Source organism: Carcharhinus amblyrhynchos, chromosome 10, assembly GCF_965287045.1.
Source record: "Carcharhinus amblyrhynchos chromosome 10, sCarAmb.v2.hapA, whole genome shotgun sequence".
Taxonomy (NCBI): Eukaryota; Metazoa; Chordata; class Chondrichthyes; order Carcharhiniformes; family Carcharhinidae; genus Carcharhinus; species Carcharhinus amblyrhynchos.
In genome coordinates, this window is record NC_137333.1 from 84,251,689 (window position 1) to 84,269,916 (window position 18,228).

General features: G+C 41.5%; 1 protein-coding gene across 1 annotated transcript in view; it reads left to right on the forward strand.

Moving 5' to 3' along the window:
• Positions 1-18,228, forward strand: part of LOC145349123 (FRAS1-related extracellular matrix protein 2-like) — a 222,162-nt gene that overhangs the window by 169,068 nt on the left and 34,866 nt on the right. The window contains exons 10-12 of the mRNA XM_080197492.1: positions 6,541-6,705; positions 6,797-6,979; positions 17,048-17,178. Of these exons, the coding sequence (XP_080053618.1) occupies positions 6,541-6,705; positions 6,797-6,979; positions 17,048-17,178 (479 nt within the window). The remainder of the gene's footprint in view (positions 1-6,540; positions 6,706-6,796; positions 6,980-17,047; positions 17,179-18,228) is intronic.

Below are 18,228 nucleotides of genomic sequence, written 5' to 3' on the forward strand. Positions count from 1 at the left end.
GATGACCCTGGATAGGAGCGAAAGTAACAGGGTAGTTGTTATGGGGGACTTTAACTTTACAAATATCGATTGGAAAAGCTACGTTAAGCACATTAGAGGGGTCAGTTTTTGTCCAATGTGTGCAGGAAGGTTTCCTGACACCGTATGTAGATAGGCCAACAAGAGGTGAGGCTACATTGGATTTGGTACTGGGTAATGAACCAGACCAGGTGTTAGACTTGGAGGTAGATGAGCATTTTGGTGATAGTGACCACAATTCGGTTACGTTTACCTTAGTGTTAGAAAGGGATAGGCATGTACCGAAGGGCAGAAGTTATAGCTGGGGGAAAGGTAATTATGAGGCTATTAGGCAAGATTTAGGATACATAGGTTGGAGTCGGAAACTGCAGGGGCTGGGGACATCTGAAATGTGGAGCTTATTCAAGGAGCGGCTACTGCGAGCCCTTGATAAGTATGTACCTGTCAGGCAGGGAGGAAGTGGTCGAGCAACGGAACCGTGGTGTACTAAGGAAGTTGAATCCCTGGTGAAGAGGAAGAGGGAGGTTTATGTAAAGATGAGACGTGAAGGCTCAGTTAATGGCTATCTACACAATTAATCCATCCATCTTATTACAAACGCTCCTTGTGTTGAGACACAGCCTTCAGGCTTGTTTCTTTTGGAATTTAATGCCCTCTTAAAATCATGATGTAAAAGGCATTTTTACATCATGATTTTTGTCTTTGGCTTATCTGTCTTCCACTTTCTCCTTACTGCCTTCTGTTTCTGTTCCCACTTTACCTCTCTCTGAATTCCTGCATCAGTTCCCATCCCCCTGCCAAAATCGTTTAAACCCTCTCCAATGACACTAGCGAATGCTCCCCCGAGGACATTGGTTCCAGTCCTGCCCAGGTGCAGACTGTTCAACTTATACTGGTCCCACCTATCCTAGAACCAGTCCCAGAAATTTGAATCCCTCTCTCTTGCAACATACTTCAAGCCATGTATTCATCTTAGCTATCCTGACATTCTTACTTTGATTAACATATAGCATTGGTAGCAATCCTGAGATCACTACCTTTGAGGTCCTACTTTTTAGTTTAATTCCAAACTCCCTAAATTCAGCTTGTAGGAGGTCATCCCATTTTTTATTATATCTTTGCTGCCTATATGCACAATGACAGCTGACTGTTCATTATCTTTCCCCACGTGTCGTGTTTCCGCCCACCCCCCCCAAAAAAAAAGAAATTCACTGCAGCTGCTCTAGGACATCCTTGACCCTTTCACTGGGGAGGCACCATATCATCCTGGGGGCTTGATTGCATCTGCAGAAATGCCTATCTATTCCCCTTACAATTGGATCCCCTATTATCATAACTCTGCCACCCTTTCCTGCCCTCCTGTGCAGCAGAGCCAATCATGGTGCCATGAACCTGGCTGCTGTCACCTTCCCCTGGTGAGCCGTCTCTCCCAACAGTATCAAAAATGGTATATCTGTTTTGGAGGGAGATGACCGCAGGTGACCCCTGCATTGCCATCCTATTCTTCCTCTGTCTAGTGGTCACCCTTTCACTATCTCCCTCAATAATTTTTATCTGCGATGTATCCAACATGCTATCCACGACTTCTGCAGCATCATGGATGCTGCAAAGTAAACTCAACTGCTGCTCCAGAGCTGTGAAGAGCTGCAGTTAGACATACTTCCTACGTGTGAAGGAGCCAGAAACACCTGCAGGGTTCCTGAATTCCCACAATGCACAAGAGGAGCATGACTCAGCTCCAAATTTACAGTACCTTCACTCTGGCTGAATCTCATTCAGGCTGTAGTCTCTCTCCCACTGGCATGCACTAAGTTACTGTCTGCAGGATTCCTGGCCTCTAATTTGCTCTTGGCTTCTGACCTGCACATGTAGCCACAGTTTTGTTGTTGAGATCCAATAGAGGAAATGGGTTCAAGCAGTAATCTGGAGTCAAGAAACAGGGCTGGATAAGTTTCCACAAACAAGTTTGAGGAAGGTCATTGTAGGTTTTGCAGTTAACAATAAGTTGACTCACTAGGAACAGGAAACAAATTGGAGCTGAGCAGAGATGGGATGAATAAATGGAACTCTACACAGGAGAGGGTCTTGGCCACAGAATTGTGTGTTAATTATAAATTATGAAGGATGAAAGCAGCATGTCTGCCATAGAGAATGTTGGAGAAACCAATGCTTCACATAATGAAGATGAGGATTGGAATTCTGACAGTAATAAGTTAGAGACAGGATCTTAGCAAAGAAATGGATGAATTCAACATTAAGCATTATGTTAAGCAAGGTTATTTGATTTCGCCCCAAAGGATAATTAGGGAAGCTGCTTTTTTTAAGGAGCAGATTCAAAATGAGAAGATGTGATGCTTTTGTGATTGATATTCACAAGATAACTTTTTCATGATGAACAAACTCAGGAATTTTACTAACTTTAGCTTCTGGTGATGAAAAAAAGGAAATTGTTTCGAAAGTGGAGAAAATTGAATGAGCCCCAGCAGCTCTGAAACCGCTTATGACTGCTTTGATCGACAGCTGCAGAGCAGATCAAAGAGAGGATTAGCCAAGGTTTGTTTAAACAAGGAATTGATGATCTATTAACTGTCAAAAGCTTTTTTGACTGACAGCTCGAAGATCAAAGACTTCATTTAATTTACGGTCCATTAAAATTTATTTAAAATTTAAAGTTTATTTATTAGTGTCACAAGTAAGCTTACATTACCACTGCAATGAAGTTACTGTGAAAATCCCCTAGTCGCCAGTCTGGCACCTGCTCAGGTACATTGAGGGAGAATTCAGTGTGGCAAATGAACCTAACCAGCTTGTTTTTCGGAATGTGGAAGGAAACCCATGCAAACACCGGGAGAAGGTGTAGATTCTGCACAAATAGTGACCCAAGCTGGGAATTAAGCCTGAGGTGCTTCTTCTTTTCACTACATTTGTTCTGTTTGGCCTTGTTTTGGCCTCTTTCAGCTGGTGGATATTTAATGGACTGAATTGCTGCCTCCTCTGCTATTATTTTCTATAACTCTATAGCCAATCTCCTCAGTTCATCCATTGAGATGCTCAGAAAGTCTGTTCATATTAGTTAAAAAAGACATCCAAATAATTTTGCCATTGACATATGAGATGAGGATGCAGAATCTTGTCCGTTTGAACATTGGCTAATAGAAGTCTCAATAAGAAGTCTCACCACACCAGGTTAAAGTCCAACAGGTTCGTTTGGGAGCACAAGCTTTCAGAGTATTGCTCTTCCTTCAGGTGAGTGACACTGTAAAAGCTTGTCTTACCAAATAAACCTGTTGGAATTCAATCTGGTGTTGTGAGGCTTCTTACTGTGCTTACCCAGCTGGCATCTCCACATAAAAGAAGTCTCACCAGTCTGACTTCTTTTGTGGCTACCTTGGATTTGAAATTGACATTAGAGTTATGACAATACCATACTTTCTATGCCAGTTTCAATAAGTGAAAACTGTTAATTAAAGCACCAGACTCTTTCTACATGATTTTGCTTTCTCCTCATCAATATTCGCCGTCCTGAGTACTGATAATAAAATTTCTTGCTGCAGTAGAGATTGTCAGGTAAATCCACAGTTATGACTCAAAAAGATTGGCCTCATAATAGATCAAAACCAAAATGCTCCCTTCATTCATGTGAGACTGGGTTATTCTTTCTTCAGTTATTCTGAAAGAAGGAAAATCATAGAACATTACAGTGCAGTACAGGCCTTTCGGCCCTCGATGTTGCGCCGACCAGTGGACCCAATCTAATGACCCTCTAACCTAAACTATTCCAATGTTATCCATATGCCTATCCACTAACCATTTGAACGCCCTTAAAGTTGGCGAGTCCACAACTGCTGCAGGCAGGGCATTCCATGCCCTTACTACCCCCTGAGTAAAGAACCTACCTCTGACATCCGTCCTATAACTACCACCCCTTAATTTAAAGCCATGGCCCCTCGTGTTAGCCATCACCATCCGAGGAAAAAGGCTCTCACTGTCCACCCTATCCAAGCCTTTGATCATCTTGTATGCCTCAATTAGGTCACCTCGCAACCTTCTTCTCTCTAATGAAAATAACCTCAAGTCTCTCAGCCTTTCCTCATAAAACCATCCCACCATACCAGGCAACATCCTGGTAAACCTCCTCTGCACCCTTTCCAATGCCTCCACATCTTTCATATAATGCGGCGACCAGAACTGTATGCAATACTCCAAGTGCGGCCGCACCAGAGTTTTGTACAGTTATAACATAACCTCACGGCTCCAAAATTCAATCCCTCTACCAATAAAAGCTAACACACCGTACTCCTTCTTAACAACCTTATCAACCTGGGTGCCAACTTTCAGGGAGCTATGCACATGCACCCCGAGATCTCTCTGCTCGTCAACACTACTAAGAGTCCTTCCATTAGCCCTATATTCTGTACTCCTGTTACTCTTACCAAAGTGAATCACCTCACACTTTTCCGTATTAAACTCCATTTGCCACTTCTCGGCCCAGCTCTGCAGCTTATCTATGTCCCTCTGCAAACTGTAACATCCATCCTCACTGTCTACAACTCCTCCGACTTTGGTGTCGTCAGCAAATTTACTAACCCATCGTTCTACATTCTCATCTAGGTCATTTATAAAAATGACAAACAGCAGTGGCCCTAAAACAGATCCTTGAGGTACACCATTTGTAATTGAACTCCAGGTTGAATATTTCCCACCAACCACCACCCTCTGTCTTCTATCAGCTAGCCAATTCCTGATCCAAACTGCTAAATCACCGTCAATCCCATGCATCTGCATTTCCTGCAGTAGCCTACCATGGGGAACCTTATCAAATGCTTTGCTAAAATCCATATACACCACGTCACTGCCTTACCCTTATCCACCTCTTTGGTCACCTGTTCAAAAAACTCGATAAGGTTTGTGAGGCACAACCTACCCTTCACAAAACCATGTTGACTATCTCTAATCAATTTATTTCTCTCTAGATGATTATAAATCCTATCCCTTATAATTCTTTCCAAAACTTTGCCCACAACAGAAGTAAGGCTCACTGGTCCATAATTCCCAGGATGGTCTCTACTCCCCTTTTTGAACAAGGGGACAACATTTGCTCTCAGGAAGTGTTCTTGAATGCCAACTGAATAGCTGATCGCCAATTTGGGAGCCTCATGCACCTGCTGTGTTTAGCCATCATGATTCATGCAAGAGCATTTTTGAGTTTTGAACTGGTTGAATCCCACTTCAGTAGCGCCACCAGTGCCAGTTGGAAACGCATTGATTTTCCCACTGGCGGTAACATTTTTACATTGGCAATCAAACACGTTGAGGTGCTTAGCTTTAATCCAGTGCCTTCTGCCTTAACATAGTTTTTCTCCTGTTCATCAACTCCATTGGGCACCTAAAGCAGAAAATGCTGTTAGTGACATAACACAAAATGCTCATCTACTTGTATGAATTGCCTGTCTTAGTAGAGTGAGGACCTTAAATAACAAAAGGGGAAGGCACTTCATACAAATGCTTATTAAGCATTTATGTAACATGTTATGGTTCAGTTCAGAAACTTCAAAATGTTTTATGGAGCCTAAGTTTTGCATCTTGAATTTGGCTAGGATAAACATGGTATGTTTCACCTTGGGTATGATGCAAATGACCCCCTTGGGAGCTTTTACTCAACAAGTTTATTTAAGAATATAGTTAACATGTAAAGTAAGAATATTAGCAATCACTGTTATTAATTGCAAACGAAACAAAACAACCACAATAATGTATAATCCCTAGCAAATATACCTAAGATGATCTAATCAAACCAGTCCCACAAAACAAAACCTTTCCACAGGTTTAACACAGCAAAGGCTAATGCTCATGTGATATTGGAATTGAATCCTTTGGATGAATGTTGCAGTTCACGATATGCACTCAGAACAGTTTGAAGTCAGTTTTTTGGAAAACCAGGGAGAGACTCAGATCAAACCACCAACAGCAGATTTCCTACTGCAGAAAGGTTTTCAGCTAGTCAGCAGAATTTCCCAAAACCAGGGAGACAGAGAGAGAGAGAGATACTACTTTCTAGCTTGATGTCCCTTCTAAAACTAAATAGCAGCTCAAAAGTGAAAACAAAAGAGCTCCTGTCACATGACCTGCCAATCAGTTTTCCTCCTGACAATGCAGGGCCATAAAACTAATTCCCAAAGTCAAAATAAACAACCTCCATTTATGCCACTTAAGGAGCAATAAAAGGGGCCCTGGTAGACAATCCAGCACTAATGACATCAGCTCAGGCTGTGAGCTGCAGAGAACATGATATTTTTAAAAATCTTTTAAAGGTACATAAATGTCACAAATATCAGTGGAAGACATTTCTTCTACTTTGTTATTATTTGTATTGAAGACTCTTTCTTGACTGTTAGTGAAAAATACAATTTGATTTTCTACGTAATAAAAGCTTACTTTAATCAGAAACCACATGTTTTGCAAAATGGAAAGCTAATGGGCTATCACTTCAAATGTCTCATGACATTCTGTCATATTTCACAGGTGAAATTGAAAAACCCTGCACTGTGACTTTAAATGACGATACAATACATGAGGAAGACGAGGATCTAAGATTGGTGCTTGGAACTCCAAAGAGCGAGTCTCCATTTGGTGCTTCAGTTGGTGAAAAGAATGAAACAGTGATAAAAATCATGGACAGCGCAGACAGTGAGATGCATTATTATGTAGTTTTAAAAGTGATTTGGATTTATTCCATATTTGATGGGCAACATTAACAATCTTTGCTCTTTTGCTACAGAGGCTATTATTAAATTTGGAGAGACCAAATTCAGTGTCAGTGAACCTAAAGAACCCGGACTGATTGCAGTTGTAAAAATTCCAGTACTTCGCCTTGGAGATACTTCAAAGGTTTCTATTGTACGAGTCCACACAAAAGATGGTTCTGCCATCTCGGGAGAAGACTACCATCCTTTGTCAGAAGGTACATGATTGTATAAAGTAGTTGATAGTTTCCTGAAAGTTCAGTTGTGTTTTATGTTTCAGATACTCATGCTAAAGTAAATCTGAAATGCCCTGCAGCAAGAAGTCTTGGAGTAGTTTGGAACAAGACTTGACCTGTTTTGAGTGTGGCTTTTGTGCATTTTAATAGTTATCTAGTCTGAAGGAAAGGTCTGGGAAGCGACCCATGAGATTGCCCATGATAAAATCATAGAATGTCTATTGTTTGAAGAGATTGAAAATATGCAAAAACTTTAATTTTAAGCACTTTTAATTTTAAGATGTATATTGTAATTTAGGAAGATAGAATAAGATTTTGTTTTCGGTAACTTTATTTAAATGATTGACTATTTTTGCACTGCCACACAATGTCTTCCATCAGTCCTGAATTTATTAGTTAGTTTTATAGGAGGGATTAATTCCAGTCTGAAAGAAGGGAAGCTGAAAATAGACAACCATTCTGATGGAATACTGCCATAACTTCGACCACACACAGGAACGGGATATGATGGATATCTGTGCTCATAAAGAGTTTGCTATTTTCATTCAGAATTTATATTTATTTTTGGGTGTTGCAGAGTTGATAATCCCCATGAGATGTCTATCTTTGTATAGATAACATTATATTGAGTAACCTAGCAAGATGGGATCCAAAAAGGCCACTGCAATCCATTTACTTAATCCAACATATAAAATACCATTCTGTGACCTATCTCATTACCATCATTCAATTCTGTGAATATAAAGTTGCCCATCTCCCTCCTTAACATTATCTGCTATCTTTGCTTAATGGGCAGATTATCCTTTAGTAATCGTCAGGACGAAACATATACAAATGTGAACCTGCGTCTTGCAAAGTGTGAGATTGACTGGCTGGTTTAAGAATGTAACACATTTTTGTTGTATGTCCCTCCTCATAATAACACAATCAGTATGTTTAAAGGGATTTGCAAATGGCTCACACTTTTGGATCATGAATCCCTTCTGCAAATTCATCAATGTCATCATGTTGAGCAACTTGTAGAAAACCAAATCAATATCAGCAGCTCAGTTCCTTTAATATAGTTAAACTTCCAAAATCATTTTAAAAGAGCGTTACCAAATGCAGTCTGACACAAGAGGAGGTATTAGAATACATGACCAAAGGTGTTGGGTTAAAGGATCATCTCAAAGGAGGAAAGGGAGGTAGAGAAGCAGAGAGATTTAGGAAACGAATTCCATTAGGCCAGCAATATTTTCAGTTTACTTATTAGTGTCACAAGTAGGCTTTCATTAACACTGCAGTGAAGTCACTGTGAAAATCCCTATGAAAATCAGAACTGTGAAAGAGATCAGAATTGGAAAAGTGACAGATATATCAGAGGTTTGTAGGATTAGAGGCCTTGGAATTTAAAAGCCGGGATGATTTTTTCTTAAGTGCCATTACTGACTGGAAGCTATTGGACATCAATAAGTGCAAGGATGGTCGGTGAATGGAACTTGGTGTGGGGTTAGGGTACAGGCAGCAGGTTTCAGGAAAACATGGCCTGAGGCAAGGTTGAAGTCAGGCGATGTTACTAAGGTGAAAGTAGATGTTCCTGGAGGGACAGAAATAGAGTCAGAGCTTTACTTCAGGTCAAATTGGATGCCATGGTTGCAAACAGTCTGGTTGAACATTGTGTCAGAGTATGTGATCAGAAACCCTAAGGTATATTATGAAGTTAGACTAGACTCCAATTTTGGCATTAATGTGAGAGTAAGGTGTTTCACTCCAAGGTGTGATTCTATTGACATGCTAGGAAGCTTTTATCAAAACTTACTTTATTTAATTATTACAGTTCAACTATAACACATAAATTTACTTAATAGGTACCAATTAAACAATACTTAAACATGACAATATGCAGTTTTTAACTGCTAATCTATCCCTATGAGTTCTAATTCAAGCAATATTCCTCTTAAAAAGTTAAAACCCCTCTTCAAAATCAGGAAGCAAACCCCAGACTTATATGCTTGTACTTGATAACAGACCGAGAGCCTTTTGAGCACCTTTGGCAAGAGAGATATACAGAAACACCTGTCTTCTGACAGCCCCAAACAGCAGCCTCCAGAGAGAGACAGAAAGACAATTCCTGCTCCTTTCAGGACCAAACAGAAAACCAATGTTTTTAAAATGAAAGAGAAACTGTGTATCTTTCCTGCAAGATTAGCTCCACCCATGACACTTGCCATTCAACCAATTCAAAACCCTACAGTGAAACCTCAGGGGAAAACAAATAAAGGAAAATGCATTAACCCAGATTAAAACATACGCGTCCCTGGCTAAAATCAATCATTAGCCTGCATTCTCAACATAAGAGTTTTGTGTCTTTCAAATCGGCACCATGTAAAATAGAGCTGAATTTTAAACTTTGCCCCTTAGAAGTATAAAAACACGCTTCTTAAAGGCACAGTATAATCACAGTTGCAGCGTGGTGGCACAGTGGTTAGAACTGATGCCTCAAAGAGCCAGGATCTGGGTTCACTTCCGGTCTTAAGTGATTGTGTGGAATTTGCATGTTCTCCTCATGTGTATGCGGGTTTCTCCCAGATGTACCTGTTTCTTCCTAACGTCCAAAAATGTGCAGGTTATGTGTATTCGTCATGTTAAATAGCCCCTTAGTATACCAAGATGAGTAGGTTAGGGGGATTAGTGGCATAAATATGTGGGGTTACAAGGATCAGGCCTGGCTAATGTGCTCTGTTGGAGAGTCGGTGGGCCTCTTTCTGAACTGTAGCGATTCTATGAAACCTCAGACAGTAATGATGGAGTCAGTGGCCGGGAAATAACTGTTTATGCTAACTATAATACATTTAGCATGTTCACCCTGGTAACAATTTTATAGTATTAAACTGTCAGTTGCATGACATGATGGCATCTTTCTATTTATATTGGGTAAAGCTCCTCAGTGCACTTTCCGGTTGAATCAGTGTAACATTGTTAGAAAGTTGGCAAATGATTTGGTATGCCATTATTGAAGGAGTGCTAGTCTAAATATGGAAGTAATTCAGTCCATTATGCTGAACACTTGTGGTTCATTTACTTGACTGATGTGATTCATAGACTTAGTTCACTTTAATAATTAAATCTTAACAGAGAGCTAGGCTTTCACATAATTATCTCTCCGATCAGAAGGCCTTTTTATGGTCACAGTGCATCCCTTGTTTGTCCTCCTCTTCCGAAAATAGTGACCTAGAAATTGGGTGGCTCAATGCCCAATTTTTTGGACACTAACCATCCTGCTGTCAATATGGTGAGCAGGAAGCATCCACCCATTTTCAACCAGAAGCATACAATCCGCCACCACATTGGATGTAAATACACTGGAAACAGAAGTGCACATTCAGAAAGATTTAAGGTTGAATTGGTTTATTCAAATTAGAGTACTGCTTGGCCTGTTTTCAAATACCGCAGTTTTTCACTCACCACCTGCTAAACTCACACTGCTCCATGTATCAGTAACTGACAGGAAGGCCCCCGTACTCAAGGCCAGAGAGACAAAACCTGGGTCTTGGTGCTTCTCCTGTTTCCATTACCCTCCTCCTCAATCTTCCCTTTTTCCATATTCACCTACATGCAACATAAGTCATCAATATTAAAAACAGCAACAATAATGCAGTGTTCATTTTTGTGCGTCCTATAGCTAATTCCGCCACTACTATTAAACAAACCAGAGAGTACAAATTTTACTTTAACAACATCATACAATATTGTTCATGTGACAGGAAAGTATCCCATTAGTTACTTGTAATGCTGTGCAGACCAGATTTCAGTGATTGCCTCATAGAAACATAGACAGCATGAACAGGAGGAGGCCTCAGCCTTCATTAAAATATTGCACCTTATGGACATAACATAGAAACATAGAACATTACAGCACAGTACAGGCCCTTCAGCCTTCAATGTTGTGCTGAGCTATGTCCAATCCCAAGATCGAGCTATCCTCTCCCTATAATTCTGGAGTGCTCCATGTGCCTATCCAATAACTGCTTGAAAGTTCCTAAAGTGTCCAACTCCACTATCAGAGCAGGCAGTCTATTCCACACCCCAACCACTCTCCAAGTAAAGAATCTACCTCAGATATCCCTCCTATATCTCCCACCGTGAACCTTATAGTTATGCCCCCTAGGAACAGTTACAACCACCCGAGGAAATAGTCTCTGCACATCCACTCTATCAATCCCTCTCATCATCTTATGAACCTCAATTAAGTCGCCTCTCATCCTCCTCTGCTCCAAAGAGAAAAGCCCCAGTTCCCTCAACCTTTCCTCATAAGACCAACCTCCAAACCAGGCAGCATCCTGGTAAATCTCCTCTGCACTGTCTCCAATGCTTTCACATCCTTCTTATACTGAGGTGACCAGAACTGAACACAATATTCCAAATGTGGTCTCACCAACGTCCAGTATAGTTGCAGCATAACCCCACGGCTCTTAAACTCAAACCCCCGTTGATAAACGCTAACACACTATAAATCTTCTCCACGGCTCTATCCACTTGAATGGCAACCTTCAGAGATCTGTAGATATGAACCCCAAGATCTCTCTGTTCCCCCACATTCCTTAGAACCCTGCCATTGACCCTGTTATCTGCATTCAAGTTTGTCCTACCAAAATGAATCACCTCACACTTATCAGGGTTAAGCTCCATCTGCCACTTTTCGGCCCAGCTCTGCATCCTATCAATGTCTCTTTACAGCCTGCAAGAGCTCTCCACTTCATCCACTACTCCACCAATCTTGGTGTCGTCAGCAAATTTACTAACCCACCCTTCAGCCCCTTCTCCCAAGTCATTGATAAAAATCACGAAAAGCAGAGGACCCAGCACTGACCCCTGTGGTACACTGCTGGTAACTGGCCTCCAGTCTGAAAATGTTCCCTCCACCATCACCCCCTGTCTTCTATGATACAGCCAGTTACTTATCCAATTGGCCAAATTTCCTTCTATCCCACACCTCCTTATCTTCTTCATGAGCCTACCATGGGGAACCTTATCAAACGCCTTACTAAAATCCATGTATATAACATCAACAGCTCTACCTTCGTCCACACACTTAGTTACCTCCTCAAAGAATTCAATCAAATTTGTGAGGCAGCCACACGTGCTGTGGCAACGACAGTCAATTCATATTTAGGGGAAAGATCCAATACTTGCAACCCAGATAAAGTGCACAAGATCTTTTCATAGAATCATAGAAAAACTGCAGCACAAACAGGCCCTTCAGCCCACATGTTGCGCCGATCATATCTCTACCTACTAGGCTTACCTATAACCCTCAATCCTATTAAGTCCCATGTACTCATCCAGAAGTCACTTAAAAGACCCTAATGAATTTGCCTCCACCACCACCACCAACAGCAGCCAATTCCACTCACCCACCACCCTCTGAGTGAAAAACTTGCCCCGATATCTCCTCTGTACCTACTCCCCAGCACCTTAAGCCTGTGTCCTCTTGTGGCAGCCATTTCAGCCCTGGGGAAAAGCCTCTGAGACTCCACCTGATCAATACATCTCATCATCTTATACACCTCTATCAGGTCCCTTCTTATCCTTTGTCTCTCTAAGGAGAAAAGACCGAGGTCTCTCAACCTATCCTCATAAGGCATGCCACCCAGTCCAGGTAACATCCTTGTAAATCTCCCCTGCACCCTTTCAATGGTTTCCACGTCCTTCCTGTAATGGGGTGACCAGAACTGAACACAGTACTCCAAGTGGGGTCTGACCAGGGTCTTATACAGCTGCAGCATTATCCCCCGACTCAATTCCTCGATTGATGAAGGCCACTACACCATACGCCTTCTTAACCACATCCTCTACGTACGAAGCCAATTTGAGAGTCCTATGAACCCGGACTCCAAGATCCTTCTGATCTTCCACACTGTCTTATCCTTAATATTATATTCCCTCATCCCATTTGACCTGCCAAAATGTACCACTACACATTTATCCGGGTTGAAGTCCATCTGCCACTTCTCCACCCAGTCTTGCATCCTATCTATGTCACGCTGCAACTTCTGACATCCCTCCAAACTATCCACAACACCTCCAACCTTCGTGTCATAGAGCAAACTTACCAATCCATCCCTCCACTTCCTCATCCAGGTCATTTATAAAAATCGCAAACAACAAAGGTCCCAGAACAGATCCCTGGGGCACTTCACTGGTGACTGACCTCCATGCAGGAAAAGACCCATCTACAAACACTCTCTGCCTTCCGCGGGCAAGCCAGTTCTGGATCCACAAAGCAACGTCCCCTTGGATCCCATGCCCCCTCACTTTTTCTCAATAAGTCTTGCATGGGGGACCTTATCGAACGCCTTGCTGAAGTCCATATAAACCACATCCACCACTCTCCCTTTGTCAATGTGTTTAGTCACATTTTCAAAAAACTCCACCAGGCTCGTAAGACATGATCTTCCTTTAACAAAGCAGTGTTGACTACTTTTGATCATACTATACTTCTCTAAATGTTCATAAATCCTGTCTCTCAGGATCTTTTCCATCAACTTACCAACCGCTGAAGTTAGTCTCACCAATCGATAATTTCCTGGGCTATCTCTATTCCCTTTCTTGAATATAGGAACCACATCTGCAATCCTCCAGAACCACTCCCGTCTCCATAGATGATGCAAAGATCTTTGCCAGAGGCTCCACAATCTCTTCCTTCACCTCCCACAGTAACCTGGGGTACATCCCATCTGGTCCCAGCGACTTATCTATCTTGATGCTATTCAAAAGCTTCAACCCACCCTCTTTCTTAATGTCCACACACTGAAGCTTTTCAGTCCACCGCAAGCCTGCACTACAACCACCAAGATCTTTTTCCACCATGAGCACCTCTGCTATTTCTACTGGCTCTATACAAACTTTCCCACCATCACATTTTCTATTCTGTAGAAGCAGTAGAAGACTTTCTCTTGCCAAGGTGCATAATTTTAATCAATATAATAATTTTATGGAGGGAGTATAATTGGATTCCGCTTTATTAGTCATCCCACAGGATAGAAAGATCAATTGGTTTCTGAATAATAGAAGAATGATTGACAGTAAAGACTGGAGGTGTTCAGTGAAAAACCTTGGAGCCCAGAGAACAAAGACTAAATGGTTCACAATTGTTTGTGTTTTCTTCAACAGCAAGCTTGAAGACTCTGCTGATTGTTGTTTCACACTACAAGATCTGTTCAATATAATAACTATGCAGCACAACTTTATCACACTATTTCAGTACCTCAAAAAAGTCATTAAAAGGCACCAAGATAAAGTGGGATATTTGGATAGTAAACAAAAGGACAAAATTGAAGTCGACAGAAAAGACTTTTCATTGTGCAGTGTAAACAGGTTACTGATTCACTCTGAGCTCAATACTGATTCCTTGTCCTGGCAATTTCACTGCACAAAGTCTGCTCACAGTAAACTTCCATTGTCAACAAAATAAACACAAATCCAGCCATGATTCCATTTTCTGTTTGCAAGATAATTACAGAGAGTGTTATTAAGGGAACCCAGCAAAAGTTCACCAGACTGATCCCAGAATAGCAGGACTGACATATGAAGAAAGACTAGATTGACTGGGTTTGTACTCACGGGGATCTCATAGAAATCCTGATGGGACTGAACAGGCTAAATGCAGGAAGAATGTTCCCAATATTGGAGACGTATGGAACTCGGGGTCTCAGGCTAAGAACAAGGGATAAGCTGTTCAGGACTGAGATGAGGAAGAGCTTCCTCATTCACAGAGTTAAGAACCTGTGGAATTTTCTATCACAGCTGTTGGGGCCAGTTTGTTAGATTTGTTCAAGAGGGAGCTGGACATGGCCCTTGTGACTAAAGGGATCAAGGGGTATGGAGAGGAAGCGAGAGTGGGTTACTGATAATATTGAAGGTTGCTGCAGACTCTAAGAGCCGAATGACCTACTCCTACACCTATTTTCTACGTTTTCTCTGGATAACAAATGGCATCTGACCTAGCTCATCTCATCCATCCAAAATGATATACAAATATACATATTGCGAGCAGAAATAGGCAAGTTGGTGCCTTGAGCCTGCTTTTCCATTTGATAACATTGCTGACATTTAACCAGTGACTTTGGCCTGGATTTTCACCAAAGTAGGATTGCATAAGAACCCTTTAAAAATGGCAGGCATGTCCCGATTCTGGATCCCAACCCAATTCCAAGGCTGTCTGATTTTTGTGAGTGCTGTTAAAGGGTGGAGGATGGTTCTTACCAACAGCCTGCATTCCACACACCCAACTTGGCTGGCCAATTGCAGGAACAGGCATGTTCTACTCCTCTGCAATTTCCATGGAAGCGAGTCAGTTTTTAAAGAGTTATGGTTCATAGCTTCTCAGAGAAGTCATGAGGGGATCTTGTAAAAAAAATACGTTCAAAAGGGAATTCACTTGGTCCCTCTACCAAGTCCTGCCCTTTTTCCTGCACTTTGTGGCCTCACATGCCAAACGATGTCACTTTCAAACCCCTTGACCAGTATTTATTTATTGCAAGTAAGGCTTACATTAACACTGCAATAGAGTTGCTGTGAAATTCCCCTAGTCACCACACTCCAACACCTGTTCACATCAATGGCCAAACCAGCGCATCTTTCGGACTATGAGAGGAAACCGGAGCACCCGGAGGAAACTCACACAGACACAGGGGGAACGTGCAAACTCTACACACAGTGACCCAAACTGGGAATTGCCAGGGTCCCTGGCAGTGTGAGGCAGCAGTGCTTGCCACCGTGCTGCCCATATATACTGTATAGGATTATTGAACCCTATAGTGACAGTAGGATGTGTTTAAAAAAAACTTTGTGATTTGTTCATAACTTTCCATCATGTTGAAAAAATATATAACTTTACTCCAAACCAATAAAACTGTCAATCATCCAGGTTCTTTAATTTATCAATACTAAAAACCTAAAATTGTGTAAATAAACATTGTGAAATTGACAACAGAGATCTGAGGGCCTGAGCTGTCAGTCAAACAGTGTTTTCTCTGGAGCCTAAGTATTTCAACAAGCACATTGGCTGTCTGGGCTCTTAACAAGCCTCACTATGTATGCTGCTTGTGTGAATTCCTGGACCATGAACTCTCTATAGTTCCATATCTGCTTTACACCAGTCATCATCCTTCATATGCAAGCCTATTTTATCAAGTATTAGCAGCAGGCTGTTTTGCTAACCATCCGCACATAAGCTGTCCAGAATGTGTCTCTGGTTAATGATCCAGATCAGGTCTTTATCTGCCTTTTCTGCTCAGTGACACAGTCAGTTGTAACACAACTCTGCTATCCTTTCTAAGATGACCAACTGAATGTGAATAAAACCCTAGGGCCTTTCAGTGTGTGTAGTTCACTTCTATATCAACCTATTGATTTATCCAATAAATTGTGAAGAGTTTTGGCTTATGGTGTTGCTACATTTTTCTTGCTGCACTTTGTTGCTCCGTAGGCAGGATTAGAGCAGGGGCTGGATTTTACCCTGCTGCACCAGTGGGTTTGAAGGCTGGGGGAGGGAGAAGGCTTCCTCCCACGAGCCCATGCTCAGATCTCTACTGCCCTGGGGTTGGACTTGGGTGGGCTTCCCAGTGTGTTGGACTGTCTGTGGTCCCATTACTGGCTACCTCTCCTGGCTGCTGCTGTTGGAATCTCAGAACTACCAGCCAGCCATGTTGGATTCCTCTCAAGTTAGAGGCAGATATCTCACCTTAAAGCAATTAATGTTTCTCCCAGCACAGTTGAAAGGCTTAAGTGACCCAATATCCTATCCACTATTTAGTAAGCTAAAATAGAGCAGATTACAAAGTTTTACTTTGCCTGTTCATTGACAAATTTAATGTATTTTAGAAAGCTGATTAAATTTGGTACAATGAAAAGAAGATCTTTTTATTGCTGCAATAGAAAATAGTAAAGAAATATTCAGTGTTGTGAAGAAATGGGTTTTCCATATTTTGAATGAAATTTTGTATCCCTTTTAAATGGAGATGCATGTTGACCATCATTTTTGCATTAAAACATTTTTATTGGTTTCAGAAATTGAATTTAAGGAGAGTGAAACTCAGCATTTTGTGGAAGTTGAGGTGCTGTACGATGGAGTGAGAGAAATGCGAGAGGCCTTCACTGTTCACCTGAAACCTGATGAAAATATGGTGGCAGAAACTCAGGTACACAGGCAGGAGAAAAGAATGCAACAGGTTTATTGAACAGATTCAAAAATGTTAATTAAAGTCTTTAATTTTGAGTGGTGCAAGCACATAGAGGAAAATGCTATCTGCTACCTTAGGCTAAATCTAGTGCCAGACAAGGAAATGTTGCAGTACTGTTGCCCTGTATACAGATTTGCCTTACTCTTGCCCCAGTGAAGGTATGAATCCACAGTAAAAATAATCAAGTTAGGCTCATTGCCACAGACAACACAGTTCCTGCCCATGATTTATCCTGCAGCAAGGTGCCAATACAATCAGTTGGCATTGTAACAGGAGACAAGGGTCTTCCTCCTATAATATCACTTCCATAGCGTCCAGACTTTCTTCTCGCACTCATCATTATCATCCTCTCTTCCAATAGTTTTCCAAAGCTCTCACGTAATCCAAGCTATCTTTGATCTTTGAACTGTTTTGGCCGCAGTAAATCATTACAGCAATGATGGACTTTAAAAATGTTTATACTTCACTGATTAGTTGTCAGTTTATCATTTGCTATCAAGGTCAGTGCCATGTTTTTCATCTTTGAATGTTTAAATGTTGATTTGCTGAATTGAAATCTTTGTATATGTCTAACAAAGAAAAGTACAACACAGGAATAGGCCCTTTGGCTCTCCCAAGTCTGTGCTGATTATGATGCCCTAACTGGAAAAAAGCCTGCCCTTACTCGGTCCGTATCCCCCATTTCCTCCCTATTCATGTATCCATCCAGATGCCTGTTAAATGTAGCTAATGTGCCTGCTTCCATCGCCTCCTCTGATAGCATGTTCCATCACTTTCTGCATGAAAACCTTAGCCTGCACACCTCCCTTAAACTTTTCCCCCCTCACCTTGAACCTGTGCATCCTTGTAATTGACACTTAGAAAAAGCGTCTGACTATCCACCTTGTCTATGCTTCTCGTAATTTTGTAGACTCAGAGCCAGCAGAGATGGATGCACAGACCTTAATGATGTCAATTATAGGTCATTGTATTGTGATTTGAAGAGAAGTACAAAATCCTTGATCCATC